This window comes from Neoarius graeffei, chromosome 1 (assembly GCF_027579695.1).
Source record: "Neoarius graeffei isolate fNeoGra1 chromosome 1, fNeoGra1.pri, whole genome shotgun sequence".
In the NCBI taxonomy this organism is placed as follows: domain Eukaryota; kingdom Metazoa; phylum Chordata; class Actinopteri; order Siluriformes; family Ariidae; genus Neoarius; species Neoarius graeffei.
Window position 1 is genome coordinate 111,954,997 of NC_083569.1, and position 15,947 is coordinate 111,970,943.

Sequence of the window (15,947 nt, forward strand, 5' to 3'; positions counted from 1 at the left end):
GGGAGTAACTGGCATAAATATTGCTAAATAAAATGTTCCATGATGACTGTGATTTCTTAATACTAAGTAGGTTACACATCATTGTCAACAAGTAAAATAAATAAATAAATAAATAAAATTTCATTCATACTCTGTCTAAAAATATATGCAAATAGTTTACACATGGGAATTACTTTATGTAAGTTTTATTAATAATGGAATATTTTACAGGGAGCCCAAAAGCTGTGGTGTCCATAAAGCCTGATACACATGTGTTCACTGGAGAGCATGTTACTTTCACATGTGACATACAGGGAGGACAAGGAGGCATTCAGTGGATATACAGCTGGAATAAGAATAATAACAAACTTACAGAAGGAGTAGATATAGTCTACACAGTCTATACAAAGCAGAGGTTCAGAATCAGGTCTGTTAAAGACTCTGACAGTGGTGACTACACCTGCAGCAGAGAGAGACGTGACTCTCAGAGTTCAGAGATCAGTGATACTGTTACACTGACTGTATCGGGTGAGTTTTGGGGTGGTTTATTTTGTTTCTTAACATTAATTTTCAGGCTTCAGGTTTTGAATTGTCAATGAGTGAATCTCTGTTTGTTTAATGTTGACTTTCACTTCCCTATCTAGTAGACACCAATTTCTTTCACAAGAATCATCATGTCTTTTGCAGTAACATTTAGCATCTAGCAACTAGCATCACTTTGACAGACACTATCTGATTAGAAACTGAATTAATACTGAAACTAATTAAATTTGAACTAATTTTGTTAATGAAAATTTTGATGATGAGTATTCATTGATGACCTTTTATTTCATGACTAAATTGTCACAACATGAATGAAAAAGTTTTGAAAAAAAAGTGAAATCTTTCTTCACTATGCCCTGATGAGTAAAGACAAGACAAAATAGCTGGCTCTATTCAGGCAGACAACCTAGTTAGGCATTCATTTTTATATGATTCAAGAAAATCCAAGTGTTGTGGTTCTTCTTCTGTTTCACTTGCCCACTGATGGTGCAGGTTACTTGTAACAAGTGTGAAAAGAAAAACTTCTCAGAGAATAAAAATACAAGGAGAACAAGGTGTGTGTGTGTGTGTGTGTGTGTGTGTGTGTGTGTGTGTGTGTGTGTGTGTGTGTGTGTGAGAGAGAGAGCAAGAGAGAGAGAGAGAGCACAAGTAAAGGAGCGTGGTGAAGCTGAAAAGCCAACAAAATATTAAAAATAAAGTCAACGTTGACAGCATTTCCTGCCTGTCCACCCTTCAGTATTCCACTCATGTCAGGGACTTACTACAGTGGTGCCGAAAGCTGGGAATACTGAAGGGAACCAGCCATGGAGTCCTCCCCACTCAAGGACCTGATCCATGCCCTTGCTGCCACCCAACAGAGCCAGCACCAAGGACTGATCACCCTCTGGAAGGAGCAGAAACAACACTTTGAAGATTTGCTTTTGGCCCAGCAGGGAGATCGCCAAGCATTCTGGCACCTGCTTGCGTTGGCAGGGTCCTCGACCACCACCACTACAGACCCACCCCACGTCACGCTAACGAAGATGGGGCTGCACAATCACTTGGAAGCCTTCATCACACTCTTTGAGCAAGCAGCTGAAGCATGGGGGTGGTCAGTTGAGCACGTCTACTACCTCTGCTGTCTGAAGAGGCCCAGCCTGCCGCGCAACAGCTCCCCGCCGACAGTCGGCTTGATTACACTGATGCAAAGTGAGCCATTCTGCAGTGTGTCAGCTGCTCCCCCAGAACAACACCATCAGTGCTTCTGCATGCTGACATTGGAGGCAGTTGGCCGGACATTCACTTTCGGCCAACAGCTCCGGGATGCTTGTTGGTGGTGGCTGAGGGCGGAAGACACCAAGGGGATCATTGACGTAGTGGTGCTGCAGCAGTTCATCACATGGCTGCCAGAAGGGACAGCAGAGTGGGTCCAGTGCCATCACCTGGCCTCGCTGGATTGAGCAATCAAGTTGGTGGATAACCATTTGGTGGCAGTTCCAGGAGCAGGTGGACATCCTGCCTCTTCTCTCTCTCTCTCTCTCTCTCTCTCTCTCTCTCCCTCCCCATCTCCTCCCTTTCTCACCTCTCCCCATCCCTGCCCTGTTCCCCCACTGCAGAAATCCCCCCCCGCAGCTGGCTTGCTGCGCCTGCAGTGCCTCCCTCCTTTCCTTTCTGTGTCAGTCTTCTCCTCCCCCCAGTGAGTGATCCCCAAATCACTGGTGCAGAGGTGAAGCCTGGGCAGATATGCTGGCACAGCAGGGAACCCGGGCATCCCCAGGGCCAGTGCTCTGTGATGGCAGAGGGAGCTGTGGTCCAGATACTTGATGCACCAGATACTGCCCTCAGTTGGGCCGGTGAGTATTCAAAGGGATACCTATCATGGGTTGGTGGATTCCAGATGTAATCAGACCTCATTCCACCAGATCCTGGTTCAAGGTGCAGCATTGGGAAAGCATAAGTGATGAAAGTTTTGTGTGTACATGGGGATGCTCACGAATATCCACTAGTGTCCATCTGCATTCTATTTCAGGGCAAAAAGAATAGTGTAGCACCCACCCACTAATTCTGGGCACAGTCTGTCGGTGGTGTGTGGTGTGCTGCTGATGTTAGCTGATGAATCCAGCAGACACTCCAAAAGCACCCCCTTCAAAAGAATTGGCATGGATTTCATTGGGCAATAAGATCGGTTGGCACGGGAATATCACTTTATTTTAGTCCTAGTGGACTATGCAATGTGATATCCGGAAGCGGTCCCGCTGCGCAACATTTTTGCATGTAATGTGGCAGAGGCACTGTTTAAAATTATCTTTCAAGTTGGGATTCCCAAAGAAATCCTGACTGAGCAAGGCACTACATTTACGTATGTCATGCACACTCTGCAAGCTTTATGAGTTATTGGGGATTAAATCCATTCACACCAGCGTGTATCACCCACAAAGAGACAGCTTGGTAGAACGATTCAACCAAACACTTAAAAATTTAATTTGGAAGTTTGTTAATGAGGATGCACGTAAGAGGGATAAATGGCTCAATCCCCTGTTATTTGCAATATGAGAGGTCCTAGAAGTCTCCATAGGATTCTCCCCATTTTAATTATTATATGGGTGTAAGCCTTGCAGCATTATGGACTTGCTGTGGGAAAATTGGGAGTTGGGACCTTCAAATAGTAAGAACGAAATTCAGTACATTCTTGACCTGCATACAAAACTCCACACACACAATCACTTAACCCAGGAGAATTTATGGCAGGCACAAGAACGTCAAGCCCGGCTGTAAAACAGGGGCACACACCTTAGAGAGTTCACACCAGGAGATAAAGTACTCATATTATTGCCCACTTTGACCTCAGAATTGATTGCCAAGTGGCAAGGGCCCTTCGAGGTCACATGGAGAATCAGGTACATTGACTATGAGGTGAGACAAATGGATAGGGGTGGGGTGATACAAATATACCACCTCAACCTGTTAAAACATTGGAATGAGGGGGTCCCTGTGGCATTGGCATCGGTAGTTCTGGAGAGGGCAGAGCTGGGGCTGGAGGTAAAAATGGAAGTAACCACTCAAGCCATTCCGGTCCCCTGTGGAGACCACCTCTCATCAGCCCAGCTCATGAAGGTTGCCAGGTTGCAAGCAGAATATTCCAACGTGCTCTTGACCCTTTCCAGCTGCACTCACCTCATAGAACACCACATTGAGACACCCCCAGGGGTGGTGGTGTGTAGCCACCCATACCGTTTACCCAAACACAAAAAAAACAGTGGTTCTGGATGAACTCAAGGCCATGCTTGAAATGGGAATAATCGAGGACTCCCACAATAACTGGAACAGGCTGGTGGTCCTGGTCCCCCAAACTGACGGGTCAGTCTGGTTCTGTGTGGACTATAGAAAAGTCAGTGCGGTGTCTAAACTTGACACATACCCAATGCCTTGCATTGATGAGTTGCTTGCTCGATTAGGCACTGCTCAATTTTATTTGACACTGGATTTGACAAAGGGATATTAGCAGACCCCCTTGACGCCTCTATCCCAAGAGAAAACAGCCTTTTCCACACCGTTTGGCTTAGACCAATTCATCATGTTTCCTTTTGGGTTATTTGGTGCTCCCACTATGTTCCAGCAGCTCATGGACAAAATCCTCTGCCCCATGCTGCCAATGCCACAGCCTACTGAAACAACATTATTATATATTGCAATGATTGGCCGCAGCACCTAGAACACCCAAGAGCTGTCTTGGAGTTGTTGAGGCATGTGGGCCTCATGGCTAACCTGAAAAAGTGTGCAATTGGGTGGGTGGAAGTATGGTATCTGAGTTTCCACTTGGGTCATGGGCAAGTGCATCCCCAAATTCACAAGACTGCAGTGATTGCAGCCTGCCTGAGGTCCAAGACCAAAAAGGGGGTGAGACAGTTCCTAGGGCTGGCTGGCTACTATCGCAGGTTCATACCTAACAATTTGGATGTCACCAGCCCGCTGACTGATCTCACTAAAAAGTGAGCACCAGATCCGGTCCAGTGGATGAAGCAGTGCCAACAGGCCTTCACCAAGGTAAAAGCTGCACTATGTGGGTCAGCCACTTTTACACTCCCTTGACTTCCCTCTCCCTTTTATTTTACAGACAGATGCATTGGACAGGGGGCTGGGGGCCATTCTTTCCCAGAGGGTGGAAGGCAAGGAACATCCAGTGCTGTACATCAGCCACAAGCTCTCGATGCGAGAAAGTAAGTACAGCATCATCGAGAAAGAGTGCCTGGCCATCAAGTGGGCAATCCTCACCCTCTGGCATTACCTGCTGTGGTGCCTTTTCACCCTCTGTTTGGACCATGCCCTGCTCCAGTGGCTCCACCACATGAAGTATGCCAATGTGGATATCACCTGTTGGTATCTAGCCCTCCAGTCCTTCAAATTTGAGGTGGTCCACAGGCTGGGGGCACAGATAGTGGTGACAGACTTTCTGTCCCATCAGGGAGGGAGTCTACTGCAGGCTGGATGGCTCCCTGGCCTGAGTCAGGCAGTGAGGATATGTGGCAGCAGTGATGTGGTCAAGCGTCAGTTTGTGGATGGAGGGTGAGGTCAGGGAAAGTGAGTGACAAAGTCATTACACCTGTTGGCAATTAATGGTGCGTGTGTGTGTGTGTGTGTGTGTGTGTGTGTGTGTGTGTGTGTGTTTCAGTGATGATGGAGCAGAGAAAAGGAAGGAGAGCGTGAAGAGGGAAAGGAATCTCTTCTGACCAGAACGTGTGTGTGTGTGTGTGTGTGTGTGTGTGTGTGTGTGTGTGTGTGTGTGTGTGTGAGATGATGGAGCAAAGAAAAGGAGGGAGAGAGTGAAGAGGGAAGGGAAGTCTCTTCCGACCTGTGTGTGTGTGTGTGTGTGTGTGTGTGTGTGTGTGTGTGTGTGTGTGTGTGTGTGTGTGAGAGCAAGTAAGGCCCAATCCCAATTCTAATTTCTACCCCTCCCCCTTCCCCTTGGCCCTTCCCCTTGAAACTGAGCTACAAGGGATAGGGCTTGAAATTCAACCCCTACATATTGGGATAGCCCTTCAACGATCGCATACGTCATCGCGTACCTCCGTCAGCATTTACGTTAGCAAAACGCGACCAAATGCATCATTGGCTGCGACCAGCCGCTACAGTCAGAGCCAGAAATCTCTGCTGGCAGGGTGTGATTTGTTAACTAACACCACTGAATGGGATATCTTTGGCGCTTCGTGCACCACATCCGACAGAATGAGGTGTCAGAACACTCATGTAAACAATAATAGCGAGAATAACAGAACAAAACGTATGCAGTCAAGCAACCGAAAACAATACTCACTCCCAAAGCTTTTTAGCAGCAGCTTGGATTTCAGAAATCGCTGCTCATTCTCAGCTCGAAAGCGAATCAAGCAGCGTGTTTCCTCTGGATAACAACTTAAAACACGTAAATAATGGAGAAAATACATTTATGACAATCTTTCACCGCGGGAACCGCCATCTTTCTGAAATCCGCATGAAATCTCACTGAAATCCGCATGGCATTGTGGGAAATCACTCAAACCCCTTCGTTCGGAGTCAGCTCCAGGAAAATCTCCGTTTGGAGGGGTACAGAAGCCCTACCCCTACCCCTCCGCGTTAACTGGGATTGGGATACCCCTACCCCTTCACATGAACGCGCAAAATGGAGGGGAAGGGCCAAGGGGTTGGTCCAAGGGGTGAAATGGGATTCGGCCTAAATGAGCTTAGTGAAGCTGAAAAGCCACCAAAGTAATAATAATAATAATAATAATAATAATAATAATAATAATAATAAAGTCAGTTTTGACATAATTTCCCTCCTGTCCACGCTTCAGTATTCCAGCCATATCAATTTTGTTTGTCTAAATTTTCACTCATAAAAAAGCATGCCACAAAAAACATGATAGGGCTTATTTTTTCAGCCAAGCACTTGACACTCAGGCATCTTTAGGGCTGTTTACAACAATTTAGAAGATACACACACACACACACACACACACACACACACACACACACGAGTAAGTAACATTACAATCTGATATTGGAGTGTGATATTTGAACCTCAGAGAGAGTGAGATGGCAGCAACCAGGGACATTTTATTTTAAAAGAAAAACAATCTGTACACAGTATACAAGTACAAATATGAATGAACAAGTGAACACTCAAATATATCTTGTATAGATATTATCTGTCAGTATAAAGGAGTTTTTTTTTATTTTAAGTCAAGGTGAGAATATGCATAGACTGAAAATTGCATAACTGTGTGTTTTTTGTTTTGTTTTGCTTTGTTTTTTTGTTTTGTTTTTTACTTGCATGTGTAGGTGCAATAGGCTTATCAAATCAGTCTCATGTAAAAAGGGATCAGTCTCATAAATTCATTAATCATTAATTCAAGTGTCTAATAGTTTATAGCTAAGCTATTAAAATCAATGGAATAACTTAGTGGTGATGTTGCTATAGTTTATTGAGTATTGTAGCTCTAATCTAATATGTTTACTCTAGATCTATAACATTCATATAACAACCAAATGGGTGAAGGCAGTTAGAATACTTATTTGGCAGAGGTTGGCATTCAGTAGGTGTTGTAGCAATAAACAGGACATAGTTTATTCCAAAGATACCATTTATTGAAATAACTGACATGAATTAGAACGCGGCGCATCTAGGGGAGCTAACCCCCCCAAAAACCCCACCACGTTGGTGGACCATCATATGCACCCTCACCTTAGAGAGTTTCCTGCGGCAGACTTTAGCTCCCCAATCGTCGAGGTCCCCTTGCCATCGGATCAGGAACTTCTCTCCATAAAGCAGCGTGTGCCTACCGTTGTGCACCGGCAGTCCAACGATAAACTACTTCACGCACATGGCGTCCGCTGAGTTTTTGAAAAGTCCTTTGGCGATTGGCAAGAGGCGACTGGGACAGGATAGTGAGATCTGGGAGTCCTTAGTCTCAAACCAACACAATAGGTGGCAGAGGTCTGTTTCAGTCGCTCTACTCCTAGACTGGAACAGGGGAGTGGTTCAGCAGTGACCTCTGCGACTGAGCAGTCCTTTTTAGGATCCACTCTGCTCACCCCAGGTTGGGGAAGGGGCTAGAAAAGGTGCCCTAAAAATAGTCTGTTCCATCCTCCCCTGGCTGGGATACCGCGCCCAGCAGGATCATCATTACTGCGGTCGAAAAACCTATAAGATGAATTTTGGAACATGGAATGTACGCACCCTATTAGATGATACTGGAAACTCTGACCATCCAGAGAGTAGAACTGCTCTTGTATCCAGGGAATTAAGCCATTTTGGTATTGACATCACTGCTCTCCAGGAAACGAGAAGAGCCGGATCTGGACAGCTAAAAGAGGTTGGTGGAGGCTATACCTTCTTCTGGCAGGGCAGGCCTGAAGGGCAGACAAGGCTCCATGGTGTCATCTTTGCTATCAAAAATGACATGATTGAGCACCTTACCGAGCTCCCTCAGGGCATAAATGAATGTATTGTGACCTTACGCTTACATCTGTCCAATAACCAGTACGCTTCCATCATCTGTGCTTATGCCCCTACTTTAGATGCCGAAGATGAAGCAAAAGAAGTCTTCTATTCAACCTTAGACTCAATTCTGACTAACACCTATAAAGATGACCAAATTGTTCTCCTTGGTGACTTTAATGTGAGGGTCAGCAGGGATAGTGAGCTTTGGAAGGGTACAATCGGCAGAAACGGGGTTGGAAAATGTAATTCCAACAGCTTGCTGCTACTTACCCTGTGTGCCGAGCATCAACTTGTCATTACCAACACTATATTCGGCCAGAGGAAGAAGTTCAAAGCAACTTGGCAGCATCCTAGGTCTAAACATTGGCATTTAATTGATTATGCCATAGTTCGTGCACGTGACCTGACTGACGTCAAAATTACAAAGGTGATGGTAAGTGCTGATGAATGCTGGACTGACCATCGACTCATTCGAGTTGCCATGTCCCTCAAGCTACAGCCAAAAAGGCGGAATATGGCAAAGCTGGCGCGCCGAAGGTTTGATGTTGCGAAGCTCGACGATCCAGAGAAATGTGAACTTTTTCAACTATCACTTAGCCAAACCCTTACTTTTGCTGTTGGCAATGATGATGACGATGCCATAAAATATTGGGAAGACCTTAAGGCAGCAATAATCTCCAGCTGCGAGAATTCCATTGGGTATAGGTCTCGGAAGCAACAGGACTGGTTTGATGATAATGACCAGGTGATCACAGAGCTAATATCTGAAAAGAGGAAAGCTTTTACTGATTGGCAGCGTGATTCCTCGAATGAGAGCAAAAGATAAACCTATCATACCATTAGAGCTGAAGTCCAGAGGCGAATTCGTCGTTTAAAGGACGAGTGGTGGGCAAACAAGACAAATGAGATTCAAAGCCTTGCTGACAAAGGAGACACCCATAGCTTATGCCATTAAGGTGATCTATGGCCCTAACATGTGTGGCGCAGTAGCAATCAAGGATAGTAACGGGTCTCTTCTGAAAGATGTTAAAAGCATTAACCGTCGTTGGATGGAACACTTCCGAGAGCTCCTGAACCGCAACTCCTCTGTCGACAAGACTGTTTATGATGAGATTCAGCAGCTACCTATAAACCAGGAGCTCGGGAGTGAACCCAGGCCCGCCAAGATACGAACCACTGTCGCACAAATGAAAAACGGCAAAGCCCCAGGCATCGATGGGATACCTGCTGAGATATTTAAGCACGGAGGGGTTGAGTTAGAATGCTGCATCTACAAGCTTATCCTTCTCATCTGGAAAAGAGAGGAACTACCTTCAGACCTATGAGATGCTGATATTGTCAAAGTCTTTAAGAAAGGAGACAAATCTGAATGCGGAAATTATTGTGGCATCTCGCTGCTGGCCATCATAGGCAAAATAATCTCTTGAGTCTTGGCGAACCATCTCCAACCACATGCTGAAATGTTCCTTCCGGAGTCGCAGTGTGGCTTTTGTGCCTCCAGAGGTACCACTGATATGATCTTCACAGCTCGGCAACTTCAAGAAAAATGCCGTGAGCAGCACCAACCTCTTTTTATGGCCTTTATTGACCTACCTAAGGCTTTTGACTCTGTCAACCATGAAGCCCTGTGGAGGATCTTAGCCAAATACGGTTGTCCTGAGAAATTTATCACCATTCTCAAACTTCTCCATGATGGCATGGTTGTAAGAGTCCTTGACAACTGCTCCATTAGCGAACCCTTTGAAGTGTGAACCAGTGTTAAACAAGGCTGTATGATTGCACCCACACTTTTCTCAATCTTTATATCAACAATCCTTCAGATAATGAAAGACGACCTTCCTGAAGGAGTAGCAATCACCTACCGACTAGACGGGGGCCTATTCAATCTAAGAAGCCTGAAAGCAAAAACCAAGACCTGCACAACTTCCGTTATCGACCTCCAATATGCTGACGACAACTGCGTCTGCGCCACGTCGCAGGAGAACCTCCAGGCTATTCTGAATGCGTTTGGGCAAGCATACCAATGGCTGGGCCTGTCAGTCAATGTGAAAAAGACTGAAATTCTTTTCCAACTGGCGCCAGGTCAAGCGAATGCCCACCCTTCCTTTAGGATCAATAAGTCTGTCTTGGGAAATGTTGAATCTTTTCCATATCTGGGCAGTTTCCTTTCTGTCAAAGCAAATATCGATGATGAGATCCAGCATCACCTTCATGCTGCCAGTTATGCCTTTGGACGAATGCGCGAGAGGGTATTTGAGGAGAGAGGCATACAATCCAAAACCAAGATGAAGATCTACTAAGCCGTGGTACTACCATCCCTCCTCTTTGGCTCGGAAACCTGGACCACCTACAGGCACCACTTAAAAACCCTTGAAAAGTACCATCAGCACTGTCTACGCCACATCCTAGGCATTAGCTGGATGGAACACTGAACGAATAATAGTGTACTAGTGGAAGCCGACTGCAGAGGCATAGAGGTCATGGTAGTTCAAAACCAACTCCGCTGGACAGGGCATTTCGTCAGAATGGATGACATGCGCCTCCCAAAGCAAATTCTTTATGGTGAGCTCAGCTCTGGAGCAAGATCGATAGGAGGGCAGAGGAAGCGTTTTAAAGACAATCTTAAGGCCTCTCTGAAAGCCTGTAACATCAATGTAGACAACTGGGAAGAGCTTGCCTCGGATTGCCCGTGATGGAGAAGAGTGACCCATGAGGGTGTTACCTCCTTTGAACTTGCCAGACGACGCAGGCAAGAGGAGAAGCACCAATATCGTAAGGAGCGTGAAAGGGCAACTCCTCCAACCACTTCCTTATTCATCTGTCCAGTGTGCCAGCAACCTTGTGCCTCCCATATTGGCCTCATGAGCCACCGTAGGGTGCATAAGTAACCCAGTCCTACTAACTCTGTGGACAATCCTACTTGTATCAAGGGATTCCTGATGATGATGATGAAACCACAGGCTACCCCCCCCCCCCCTTTACCTTATGTATGGTAGAGTCCCATGTCTGCCTGTTGATATCCTTTTCAAGAACGTCCTGAAAGATCCAGAGATCAGTAGTTATGACCACTATATGGTGTTCCTAACAAAGGACCTTCAAGAGGCCATGGCTATTGCTCAGAGGCATGTCAACAAGGAGCAGAATTGTCAGGCAGAGCTCTATAACTGCTGTGCGAAGGGAAAGTTGATCACTGTGGGTGACCGAGTTCTGGTGTCTAACAAATGTGAGAGAGGGAAATGAAAGACAGCTGACTGGTGGGAGTCCACAGTATCTAATCTAATCTAATCTGTCATGAGTGTTAATGCTTCCACCCACACTTCTCGGCTCCGAAATCCTGAAACAGGTCAGGAAAGGGTTGTGCACCACAACCTGTTGATGCTTGTTAACTTCTTGCCTGTAGATGTGGACACTGTCTCCAACCACACCTTTGTGTCCTCCTGCGAGAATGAGTTGAGTGATGTGTCTGACATGGATGGATTGATGTCTGATGTGGGCGAAGAAGGTGCTGGGAGCGGAACTCAGGAATGGATAGACAGCCTGACAACTATGAATGCAGGTAGCCATTCAGTGGATGGCTCACCTGAAGATGTCCTGAGTATGGGCATTGAGTCTTGGCATACAGGCAGTTTACACCCACAGACACAGACAGAGTTGAGCTCTGAACACAGCTCCACACATGCTTCTTCAGTTGACACTCAGAGTGCGCACACACACACACACACACACACACACACTACAGTTCACTCAGTCGATGCACACAGTATGAGACCACTCTCCACTGACTGACTCAGATTCCAGCACCATACACAGAGTTAAGACTCATGTTGGACAGATAGTCAAGTCAAGTCAAGTTTATTTGTATAGCGCTTTTAACAAACATTGTCGCAAAGCAGCTTTACAGAATTTGAACGACTTAAAACATGAGCTAATTTTATCCCGAATCTATCCCCAATGAGCAAGCCTGTGGCGACGGTGGCAAAGAAAAACTCCCTCAGACGACATGAGGAAGAAACCTCGAGAGGAACCAGACTCAAAAGGGAACCCAGCCTCATTTGGGCAACAACAGACAGCATGACTATAATATTAACAGTTTTAACATGAGGACAGTTTCGTTGATGTTATAATTCTTCATTGATGGAAACTTGAGTGCAAAACTGTTCATGAGATAACTGCAGTCCTAAAGTTAGCAAGTCAACTTTAGTCCTCAGCCATAAAAGCATTACTGTAAGAGTCCAGAGCATCCTCCAGGTATAACCCTCAACTGTCCTCATGGGGCCATCCTTCACAGGAGCGATGCGATAAAACTCCGACCAGACACAGGGCACCAGGATGGGTCAAGCAGGTCCAAGGGGCAGAAGAGGCCAGCATCTCAATCCCAGGACCAACATGTAACTCAGAGGGACAGATTGGGGGGGGGAGAGAGAGAGAAAGAAAACACATATTGTTAGGTATGCCCTAAAAATGACAAGTATTAAATCTGTGTGGTAGGCTCGCAGAGACGAGAGTCTTGACATCAGGCATAACACACAACAATGGCATGTTAATATGGTTAAAAAATATCATGACCTGCTCTGGCTGGATGCTTGATTGGGTGATGGGAGCACACTCCTCAGCAATGATGAGATGCAGATGGGACCCTTAGGGCTGGCCAAGACAATTCAGTTACATTTCACCAGGTCTGGGACATGCAACAGAAAGTCTGACGGCTGATTCCCTGCAGACTACGATAGCCAGTCGAGGTCTCCACCCTCTCCACCAGAAGATTTTCTGTTGACTCCATGTAACTCAGAGGGATAGATTTGGGGTGGGGGGGAGGGAAAGAAAACGCAGGTTGTTAGGTATGCCCAATGTCACCTGAATAAGTAGAAGCAGTATACATATTGCACCGAGTACAAGCAGGGACTCCGGCAACTAACTATGACAGCATAACTAAAAGGAGAGAGCCAGAAGGTAACACAGGCATGAGGGAGCCCCGAGACATAAAGCAGCCAGCCACTACACCGTCAACAAACTCGAGTGAGCAAGCGAGTGGGGACTGACAGCATCCATACAGCCCAGTTTACCAAAACACTCTATGTCTGAGGACCCTCTAGATCTACACCTTTACCTCATAAACACCATTAAAAAAAGGCTTGACTAAACAGATATGTTTTCAGCCTAGACTTAAATGCTAAGACTGTGTCTGATTCCTGAACATTACTTGGAAGGCTGTTCCATAACTGTGGGGCTTTGTAAGAAAAGGCTCTGCCCCCTGATGTAGCCTTCACTATATGAGGTACCAGCAGATAGCCTGCACCTTTTGATCTAAGTAGGTGTGGTGGGTCATAGAGGAGCAGAAGTTCACTCAGGTACTGTGGTGCAAGACCATTTAGTGCTTTAAAGGTCAATAGTAGTATTTTATAATCAATACGAAATTTGATCGGGAGCCAATGCAGTGTAGATAAGACAGGCGTGATGTGGTCATATTTTCTAGTTCTAGTAAGGGCTCTTGATGCTGCATTCTGAACTAACTGGAGCTTATTTATGCACTTATTGGAACATCCAGACAGTAAGGCATTACAATAATCCAACCTGGAGGTAACGAAAGCATGGACTAGTTTTTCTGCGTCATGCAATGACATTAAATTTCTTATCTTTGCAATATTTCTGAGATGAAAGAAATCTATCCAGGTGATGTTATCAATGTGAGTTTCGAATGAAAGACTGGGGTCAATAATCACTCCGAGGTCTTTTACTGCTGCACGTGAAGAAACAGAAAGGCCATCCAGAGTCACTGTGTTATCAGAAAACTTACTTTTAGCTGTATGTGGTCCTAGCACAAGTACTTCAGTCTTGTCAGAGTTAAGCAGAAGGAAATTAATAAGCATCCAGTGTCTAATGTCCTTAACACATTCCTCAATTCTATTAAGCTGGTGTCTCTCATCAGGTTTTGCAGAGACATACAACTGTGTGTCATCAGCATAACAGTGGAAACTAATACAATGTTTACGAATAATATCACCCAGAGGTAACAGATATAGAGAAAAAAGCAGTGGACCCAAAACAGAACCTTGTGGAACACCAAACTTTACCTCGGTACATCTAGAAATATCACCATTTATATCAACATACTGATAACGATCAGTTAGATAAGACCTGAGCCAGGAGAGGGCCATTCCCTTAACTCCCACAACATTTTCTAGTCTATCCAGAAGAATGGAATGATCAATGGTATCAAATGCTGCACTAAGGTCAAGCAACACAAGTAGCGAGACACAGCCCTGATCAGACGCCAACAGTAGGTCGTTTACTACTTTAACCAGTGCTGTCTCTGTGCTATGACGAGGTCTAAATCCTGACTGATACATTTCATGGATGTTATTCCTATGTAGGCCTGTGTTCAAAAAATCGATTTTCCGATTCTGGATCGATTCGCATATTAATTACTTAGGATCGATTCGTACCTTCAAAGATCGATTTTTTTATTTTAATTTTTATTTTTAGTACATTTTTTCCACCATGAACATTTCCCCCAGTGACCCCCGTCACGTCATCGAATTCTCGCAGGCGCACTTGGTGTGTGACCCCGCAGTGTATGACCTCAAACAAACATGGCGTCGGAGAGTAGTGATAGAGTTAGCGAAAACTTTCTGAAAACACCACCGTTTCTCAAGGCTTCAGTCTGGAGATATTTCGGGTTCTGAAAAGAAAAAGACACAGATGCGCTCGACAAAACCAATGTCGTTTGCAAGTTGTGTCAAATCGAAGTGAAGTATTTTGGAAATATGATGAACTTGAACAAGCACTTGCAACGACATCACCCGGGGATCAAGCCGTCCACAGGACAAACAGGACAGCAAATGAAGCTGAAAGAAAGTTTAACACTGCCAGCCAATTCAGCACGATCTCATAGCATAACCATGGCGATTGTGGAATTTGTCTGTAAAGACATGCGGCCGTACTCCGTCGTTGAAAATGAGGGCTTCAGGCGGCTTATGAATGTCGTGGAACCACATTATGCTATGGTGAGTCTATGGTGAGACAAGTGAAAGTGTTATACTTTGTTTACAGGCTCTTATATTCTTATTTATGTTATGTTCTTTTGTATTTACAGGTTATTTATGTTCTTATTTACAGTTTCTTATATTTCATGTTACATTGATTGAGAGGTCTTTTTTATATTGATTAATAAAAATAATGCATTTGGTTGCAACAGCTTTTGGGTGAATTCTTATTGTCAAATAATGCATTGGTTGGTGTCCCAACTGGAGGTGGATTGACCCTTACCATTTTAACCAGTCTTACAGCCATCAGTAAATACAAATACTTATGATTTGCTGTTAAAATTTTTGCGTTCCTCGTCCATTCTGAGTATGTAGGTTGGCAACAATATTGTTTGAAGTCACAATGCATTCGTTCATCCCCTGAATGTTTTAAAAGTTAAAAGTAGTTAACAAAAATAGAAAATAAATAGACAGTTCTTTATTTCTGGCTTCCCTGAAAAAAAAAAAAAAAACCTGGCTGCACGCCACTGCGACATAGTCATGAAATTAAAGATTTTTTTTTAAAAGAACACTAACCGGCGGCACGGTGGTGTAGTGTATAGCGCTGTCGCCTCACAGCAAGAAGGTCCTGGGTTCGAGCCCCGGGGCCGGCAAGGGCCTTTCTGTGTGGAGTTTGCATGTTCTCCCCGTGTCTGCGTGGGTTTCCTCTGGGTGCTCCGGTTTCCCCCACAGTCCAAAGACATGCAGGTTAGGTTAACTGGTGGCTCTAAATTGACCGTAGGTGTGAATGGTTGTCTGTGTCTATGTGTCAGCCCTGTGATGACCTGGCGACTTGTCCAGGGTGTACCCTGCCTTTCGCCCGTAGTCAGCTGGGATAGGCTCCAGCTTGCCAGCGACCCTGTAGAAGGATAAAGCGGCTAGAGATAATGAGATGAGATGAGAACACTAACCTGAATTGGATCGGATAGAATTTTAAAGAATCGAAAAGA

The 15,947-nt window shown here is 45.2% G+C and overlaps 1 protein-coding gene across 1 annotated transcript in view; it reads left to right on the forward strand.

Annotated features, from left to right (window-relative positions):
- The window catches only part of LOC132885935 (titin-like), a 605,367-nt gene that overhangs the window by 37,719 nt on the left and 551,701 nt on the right, over positions 1–15,947 (forward strand). Inside the window, exon 3 of the mRNA XM_060920468.1 lies at positions 211–507. Within this exon, the coding sequence (XP_060776451.1) occupies positions 211–507 (297 nt within the window). The remainder of the gene's footprint in view (positions 1–210; positions 508–15,947) is intronic.